Here is an 8,847-nt window from a genome sequence, read left to right as displayed (position 1 = left end):
TTGAGCAGCACCAATGAGAGGCTTATCTCAAAAACCTCCATCCATTGAGCCAGACTAGACATCCTTTATTTTCTCTTTTATACTCTTCCACCAGGCTTAGCTCAGCAGCCCAGCATCATCACCATCATCATCATCATCATCACCATCATCATCATCATCATCACTATCATGATCATCATCACCACCACCATCATCATCATCATCATCACAATGATCATCACCATCACCATCATCATCACCACCACCATCATCATCATCACCATCACCTTCACAGGCATCATCACCATCACCATCACCATCATTACCACCACCACCACCACCACCACCATCATCACCACCATCATTACCACCACCACCACCACCATCATCACTATTATGCTCTCACAAGGCAGTTCAGCCTCTAGTTACCAAGCTTAGCAGATAGTTCAAACAGATCCAATAAATCCAAGGCGATGAAAGGTTGATGGACTTTACTGGACAATACTGTAAAACTGATGTAGTATATTTGTACACTGTATTACATTAATCACATGTCTCTATTACTCTCATGTAGTAATCATTTTATAGAATAATGAATAAACCTCAAATTAGTTTGAACTGTGTTAATTCAAGGCTCAACAGAGGGCCTTTGTCTTTGTCTCTGAGTCAGTGTGGCCTAATGGTCACCTTTGAAGTGAGTAGTTTGTAACATGATCCCAGGAAGGACCCAAGCAGCCCCTGTGTCCTAAGGGGGGGGGCAAAGATCAGCTGATACATTGACCATTCAGAAGACTAGTTGATCTTTTGTGACCATATCTGGTGTTGATGAACATTCTTTGTATGCAAATTTGTTTGTAATGTGATTCCTGGTCTGAAGCCAGTTTAAAAGCTGAAGTCACGACACTGTAAATTCAGTATTGCCTTAAGTTTCGACCCCTGTATTAGACTTATTGTAATAAATTACTAATAAATTGTTAATTTGACCGTTTTCTCTCCTGAAGTTTTTTTCTCTTTTTTACTCTAAGTTTATGCATTTGAAATACACTGCATTTTTGGCGACGGGGATGGGAGAGCAAAATAGCAAAGATCAAGACAACGGATTGTTGCCTCTTTTCGACAAGATTAACGACCAAAGCTCTGCTTCCCTGGACACCCGGAGAAGAGACCACGAGCCGGGAGGCGACTGCTGTTGTTCTGTGAGTTATAGAACTTAATTGTCTTGACAGAAAAAAAAATGCTATTGCTATAAAGAACTTCCGATAAATAAGGAGAAGCGATTAAAATTGTTTCATTAAGTCGCATATGTTTGCGCAGACTTGGATGTTAAGGTCTCTAAAAACCGAAGACGCATATGTTTGAGCAGACTTGTTTGTTAAGGTCTCAAACGACTGAAGACGCAAATGTTTGCGCAGACTTGTTAAGGTCTCTAAAGACTGAAAGTAAAGTATTTGTTTAGTGGAGACTTGTGAGTTCAATGTCTATAAAGAAAGTCGGTTAAATTAAACGCATATGTTTGCGTAGTAGTATAGTTGGATGACTGAACTTCTCACCCGATCTCTCAGGGAGACCCCAGCCACCTTCCGGAGAAAACTAATTTCGTCCGCTTGTATCTGTGATCTCGTTCTTTCAGGTCATGACCCATCCTTCATGACCATAGGTGAGGGTGGGGACGAAGATAGACCGGTAGATCGAGAGCTTTGCCTTTTGGCTCAGCTCTCTTTTCGTCACAACAGTGCGGTAAAGCAACTGCAGAACCGCACCAGCTGCTCCGATTCTCCGGCCAAACTCCCTCTCCATGGTTCCCTCACTCGTGAACAAGACCCCCAGATACTTGAACTCCTTCACTTGGGGTAAGGACTCATTTCCTACTCGGAGCGGACAGGCCACCGGTTTCCTGCTGAGAACCATGGCCTCAGATTTAGAATTGCTGATTCTCATCCCAGCCGCTTCACACTCAGTTGCGAACCTATCCAGAGAGTGCTGGAGGTCACAGGCAGATGATGTCATCAGGACCACATCATCTGCAAATAGCAGCGACGCGATCCCCAGCTCACCGAACTGCAAACCCACCTCCCCACGGCTACGCCTCCATATCCTGTCCATGAAAATCACAAACAGGATTGGTGACAAAGCGCAGCCCTGGCGGAGGCCAACCCCCACCGGAAAGGAATACGACTTACTGCCGAGGACCCAGACACAGCTCTTACTCTGGGTGTACAGGGATTGGATGGCCCTAAGTAGGGATCCCCTCACCCCATACTACCGCATCCCGACCTCTCCAGGGACCCGGTCGTAAGCCTTCTCCAAGTCCACAAAACACATGTAGACAGGTTGGGCAAACTCCAAGCCCCCTCCAAGATCCTCACGAGAGTGAAGAGCTGGTCAGTGGTTCCACAACCAGGACGAAATCCGCATTGTTCCTCTTCGATCTGAGGTTCGACTATCGGCCGGACCCTCCTTTCCAGCACCTTGGAGTACACTTTCCCTGGGAGGCTGAGTAATGTGATGCCTCTATAATTGGCACACACCCTCTGGTCCCCTTTTTTGAATATTGGGACCACCACCCCAGTCTGCCACTCCTTTGGCACTGACCCAGACTTCCACGCAATGTTAAAGAGGCGTGTCAACCAAGACAGCCCCACACCCAGCGCCTTCAGCATTTCTGGACGAATCTCATCAGTCCCTGGGGCTTTGCCACTGTGGAGTTGTTTGACTACCTCAGTGACCTCCTCCAAGGAAATTGACGACCCCCCATCATCTAACGGCTCTGCCTTGATCGTAGAGGGTGGATTAGTCGGGTTCAGGAGTTCCTCAAAGTGCTCCTTCCAATGCTCAACAAAGTCCTCATTTGAGGTTAGCAGTGTTCCCTACTTGCTGTATACAGCTTGAATAGTCCCCCGCTTTCCCTTCCTGAGGTGTCTGATGGTCTTCCAGAAACACTTTGGTGCCGACCGAAAGTCCTTCTCCATGGTTTCTCCGAACTTCTCCCACACTCACTGCTTTGCCTTGGTCACGGCCGAAGCCGCAGCCCTCCGGGCCAGTCGATACCCTGCAACTGCTTCTGGGGTTTCCCGGGCTAACATATCCCGGAAGGCCTCCTTCTTCAGTCGGACGGCTTCCCTGACCACCGCTGTCCACCACGGTGTCCGAGGGTTACCGCCCCTTGAGGTACCTATGGCCCTCAGGCCACAGCTCCCAGCCGCAGCTTCAGCAATGGAGGCTTTGAACACCGACCACTCATGCTCAATGTCCCCAATCTTGGTGCTTGCTCCTCCTGTGGGGTTGACGTTTCTTGTGGAGGCAGCTGTGGCTCAGGGAGAGCTTGTAGATGAGCCCTATTCCTTCTAACCTCCTGTGCCCCTACACTGACCACATAGGAGCGTGGGGTGTCAGCTTTTCTGAGCACAGTAGCTGGCTGTTTTGCGGGAGAGATCCACACGTGTTGCCCAGGCCTCAGCTCTGGCTTCTGTGTGGCATGGTGTCTGCCATTAAAGTTCAGAGTTTGTGTGCGTTTCAGATGATAGTCCTTTTTCTCAAAGGCCTTTCTTTTGGGCCACTGTGGTTTGAACTGGGACCGTGCCAGTGGCAGTGGGGAGCGAAGCTTTCTCCCCATCAGGAGCTCGGCTTGTGATGGTCCATGTTGCAATGGTGTGACTCTGTATGCTAACAGTGCCCTGTGTGGATCCTCACTCTTAAGCAACAATGACTTGGCCGTCTTGACAGCCCTCTCTGCTTCTCCATTGCTCTGGCTTAAGTATGGGCTACTAGTCACATGTGAAAAGTCGTATTCTGCAGCGAAGGCTGCAAACTCTGCTGATGAAAACTGTGGACCATTGTCACTCCGCAGCACCTCTGGGACCCCATACCTGGAGAACATGGCCTTTAGTGCCTCAATCACTCCTTTGGCTGTGGTGATGGGGGTTTTCTCAATCTCAATGTACCTTGAGTAGTAGTCTACAGCTAACAGGTAGGTGCTGCCTTTCAGGTAAAACATATCTACTCCTATCTTTTGCCAAGGTCGCTGAGGCAGTGTTGATGGGATCACTGGCTCTGGATGCTGTGGTTGGTTCTTCAAGCATGTTTCACACTGTGCTACTATCTTAGCGATCTGACTACTTATGCCTACCCACCACACTGACTGCTCTGCTCTTGCTCTGCACTGAGATATCCCCATGTGGGCCTCGTGCACACGGACCAGCATTTCTGATTGCAAAGTCTCTGGAATCACAATCCTCTGACCTTTCATTAAAAGGTCTCCTGCGCAGTAGACCTCACTCTGGTAGATCCAGTAGGGCTTTAGCTGTTGTGGCAGCTCCTCTTGTCTTGGCCACCCTTTTTTACAGAGTTCTATGAGACGTTGGCAGACAGAGTCCTGTTGCTGCTCCTCTGCAATCTGCTGCAGCTTTGCCCTAGATGCTGGCAGGCGCTGCTGTACTGCTTCCACGAACACCTGTACTTCTCCCTCCAGCTCTCTCTCCTCCTCCGTCAGTGTGCGCATGATGGGGGCCCTCGACAACGCATCTGCCGTTATCAACGCTTTTCCCGGGACATGGACAGTTTGGTATATCTCAGTAATCTGAGCCGAAAGCACTGGATTCTTGGGGGTAGGTCATCCAGTGCTTTTGTCCCTAACAGAGCTAAAAGCAGTTTGTGGTCCGTTTCTATGGTGAACTGAAGGCCTACTTTATATGAGCTGAGCCTTTTGCATGCCCATGTTACTGCAAGCGCCTCCTTCTCCACCTGAGCATATCTCTGTTCTGTGTCAGAGAGACTACGTGAAATATAGGCTACTGGGCGCCACTCTTTGTTCTTTTGCATTTGGGTGAGAACCGCTCCAATTCCGAAAGATGATGCGTCTGCAGACACTCTTGTCTTGGCATTCGGCCTGTATTGTGCCAACACCCTATCTGAGGCAAGCTCACTCTTCACATTTTTAAACGTGCCCTGCTGTACTTCTCCCCACACCCACTCACTGTACTTCTACCCACACCCACTCACTGTCCTTTACCAGTAAATACCAGTTCCCTAGGAAACGTCTCATGTCTGCAACATTTTGTGGAGTGGGCATGTCCACAATTGCCCTGACCTTTTCTGGGTCTGGTGCTATGCCCTCTGCACTGACTTTGTGGCCCACAAACACCACCTCTGGTTGTGCAAATTCACACTTTTCATTTAGGGTGAGACCTGCTTCCTGAAGTCTGGAGAGGACTGCTGTGAGCCTCTCATCATGTTGGGTCTTGTCTGCTCCACACACCAATATGTCGTCCGCATGGCATACTACTGTATGCCTGTTAGTCCATCCAATAGCTGCGACATGCGCCTCTGAAAGTGCTCTGGACCGGAGCTGATTCCGAATGGTAGAACATTGAAACAGAAGCGACCACAAGGAGTAACAAATGTAGTGAGTTCCTTGCTTCCTTCTGCTAAGGGGATCTGCCAGAATCCTGAGCGTGCATCTAGCTTGGTGAAGATCTTCGCTCCGTTCAACTGCGCCAGTGACTGCTCCACTGATGGCAATATGTGTCGTTCTCTACATACCCAGATAGCAAGCGGATCTGGACCATATACAGGCCAGATCTGGCCCTTGTGGCTTAGTTCCGGCCCATATATGGCCCAGAATCATTACACATCTGCTTGCTATCTGGGTACTGCCTCATTGAGTTTGGTCAGATCTACGCATATCCTGATTTTTCCATTAGGCTTCACCACAGGCACCATGCCCGCACACCACTCTGTTGGCTTTGTTACCTTTGTAATGACTCCCATACTTTCCATCCTATCTAACTCCTCCTTAACCTTCTCTGTCAGGGGAATAGGCACCCTGCGTGGAGTGGTGAGTGCGTAGGGCATTGCATCTTCCTTCAGGCGAATGCTGTAGTCCCCCTCTAACCTCGCCAGGCCTGAAAACACTGTGGGGAATTCTTTTTTGAGCCTTTCCCCTGGGTCCTCCAGTTCGTCAACTCGCTCTACCAGTCCCAAGGCCTCAACAGCTGGCAGGCCCAATAAGAGTCTGACTAATGAATCCACCACGAACACAGGCTGGGTGACGGTTCCATTCTTGCTCCTGAGCAGACATGTGAACTGCCCTGCTGCTTGCAGTACTGTGTTATTGGGCCCGTACAGTCGTCTGTTTGTCTCCATCAAAGGGCCATCTCTGCTGTATTTATACAGGCTGGTGAGGATAGCAGTGACTGCTGCTCCTGTGTCTATTTTGAATGAGACCACCTCTCCATTGAGTCCTATATCTGTGTGCCAGCCAAAGTTATGCTCTCTCACCTCCCCCAAAAAGAATGAATCCTGTTGTAGTTCCTCTTCTTCTATCTCATGCACTGGCTGTGTAGAACGACACACTGCTGCAAAATGCCCTCTTTTATGGCACTTCCTGCATTCTGCATTGTTAGCTGTGCATTCTCTCCAGTTCTGGGGGGAGGCTCTCCCACACCTCAGGCATTCTTCTGTACCTGTTGTTGTCTCCGTCTGTCTAGGTCTTGTGTGACCCGTTTGTTTGTGTCCATATGCCTCCTGCCTTTTGAATGGGCGTGAGATTGCATCAACCTCTCTCCTCTCTACTGCGTGCGGAGCCCCACCACACATCACAGCCTGATGCTGCTTCACCATTTCCTGCTGTTTAACCTGACTGACAGCCTTGGTTAAGGTTAAATTGGCATCTAACTGTAGCTTCTCTGAAAGGGTCATGTTTTGTATCCCTACAACTATGCAGTCCCGGATTAGCTCCTCCCGCAACACCCCAAAGTCACAGTGTTCTGCCAGTTTATGCACCGCTGTTATGAAGCTATCAGCAGACTCCCCGGGCTCTTGCTATCAGCAGACTCCCCGGGCTCTTGCTTGCGTACATTAATATGACGTTGTGTCGCCCAACAAAGTGTTCATCAAAACACCTGACCACTGGTTCATATTTGAGTTTATCTGCCGCTGTCAACTGAGAAGCATTTAAAATGTCCTCTGCTCCTCCCCCATAAAGTACATTAGAGTATTTACTTGGAAAGCGTCCCCTTTCTGATCCAGTCCTGAAGCAACACCTCTCAAATCACTTGATCCACCTTGGCCAGTTCTTGATATCCGCACAGTCAAATTTCTCTAGCAGACTAACATGGAAACCGTCATTATGAGCGCGAGCCGGCGATCCTTGCTGGGACATTATGCTAGTCAGCTAGCTAGCACTAACACGGCACTCTGTAAAAAAACAACTATCTATCCACTCGCCGTCAGAAAAAAATTTCTCTCCTCGTTTTAATGAGAAATCAACAATTCCGATTTCTGGCGCAGGGTTAGCGACTTCTGACACCATGTAGAAATATCAGACACGGAAACAGTGGTCATGTAACGTCTGTTCTTTGCTGACTCTCCCAGCGCATGCCCAGTACATTGTATCAACATCTATGGATGCCCATAAGGGACATCCACTACATCATCATTACCACCACCACCACCATCATCACCACCATCATCATCATCATCATCACCATCATCATCACCTTCATCGTCATCGTCATCATCATCACCATCATCGTCATCATCACCACCACCACCACCACCATCATCATCATCACTATCACCATCATCACCACCACCACCGCCACCATCATCACCATCATCATCATCACCACCACCATCATCATCATCATCATCACCACCACCACCACCACCATCATCACCATCATCATCACCACCACCATCATCGTTGTCCACACCCTGAGAGTGGAGGAAGGGAGACACTGACTCCTGAAGCTTAATCTACTGAATCAATATTCTCTCCATTCTGATTAGTTGCTGCTAACCCGTTTAGGCCGGCAGCAGAGTGAGATCATCTTTCTGCGCCTGGAACCGGCTGTGCCGCTCATACTTAACATGCCACACAAATAGGTCGATGTAGAGAACTACACTTACAGCGGGCCGTGGCTCCACGGCCAGAGATGTGAACAAGCATGAATATTCTATAAACGTACATCCGGACAAAACCGTCTGGTTATGCAAGTGCGAGCGCGCGCTGTCTCTTTTATAGAGCGTAAATAATGTGTAGAAACACGACTCTCCCTCTCTCTCTCTGGCTGTCCTTATTACTCATTCTCTGGCACGCGTATGTGTGCATGCGTGCGTGGGTGAGAGAGTGCATTTTGTAAAAATCCTGACTTAAGACATCCTTTATAAAATTACAATTCTGTTTAGTGTCTGGGACACTTGTAGGTCGCTGCACTGTTGCTGGTGTTTAACCTTGTGCGGGCGCTCGGCCGTGGAGCGCGTGGGATACCCTCGCCAGAGAAATGTGTCGAGTCGACAGAAACGCACCGCGCGGATGCTGGCTGCGATGTGGCCGGGACGAGCAACAAGCTACAGCCAAAAACAGACCATATATTTAACAAAAAGTCAGAGGTTGCCACGTTGGAATGTGCTGCTATTATCAACACTAATGTGTTGTGTTCCCGTCAGTACAGCAAAAAGCACCAGGTTTACCTTTGTCGTGGAAGCGGAGTCTGAGGTCGCCGGCTCGCGATCGTATGTAGGAGCCCTCGAGACCAGCGGATGAGAAATCATCCAGCTTCACTTTCTTCACCAGGAAGGAGCGAGGCATGGTTCTACCGGAGGGCTCGTCTGTCTCTCCTCATACGCGGCGGAGGATGGGACGGTCGGCGGTTCCTCTGGCACGCGGGGATGCTCAGATGCCAGCACTGTCCCTCGCGCCTCTTGGTTGATCTGCCGCTCGGCTCGCGCAGCGCCGTGTTCCGCTGGACAGAAATGCAACTTCAGCACCGGACAGCTCCCTCGCGTGCACACACAGCAGGCTCGCTGCTCCCCGCGTGCCTCCGTCCCCTCAGCACCACCGTGAAGATAAAACAAGATGCCTCGCGG

The 8,847-nt window shown here is 49.5% G+C and overlaps 1 protein-coding gene across 1 annotated transcript in view; it reads right to left on the bottom strand.

Annotated features, from left to right (window-relative positions):
• The window catches only part of LOC311323167 (transcriptional repressor scratch 1-like), a gene marked incomplete at both ends in the record, with an annotated part of 9,877 nt that extends 1,308 nt beyond the window's left edge, over positions 1-8,569 (bottom strand). Inside the window, one exon of the mRNA XM_084455334.1 lies at positions 8,452-8,569. Coding sequence (XP_084311460.1) covers positions 8,452-8,569 — 118 coding nt within the window. The remainder of the gene's footprint in view (positions 1-8,451) is intronic.
• Between the last annotated feature and the right edge of the window lie 278 nt (positions 8,570-8,847).

This window comes from Borostomias antarcticus (genome assembly GCF_949987555.1).
Source record: "Borostomias antarcticus genome assembly, chromosome: 21".
Taxonomy (NCBI): Eukaryota; Metazoa; Chordata; class Actinopteri; order Stomiiformes; family Stomiidae; genus Borostomias; species Borostomias antarcticus.
This window is presented reverse-complemented; position numbering and strand designations above follow the sequence as displayed.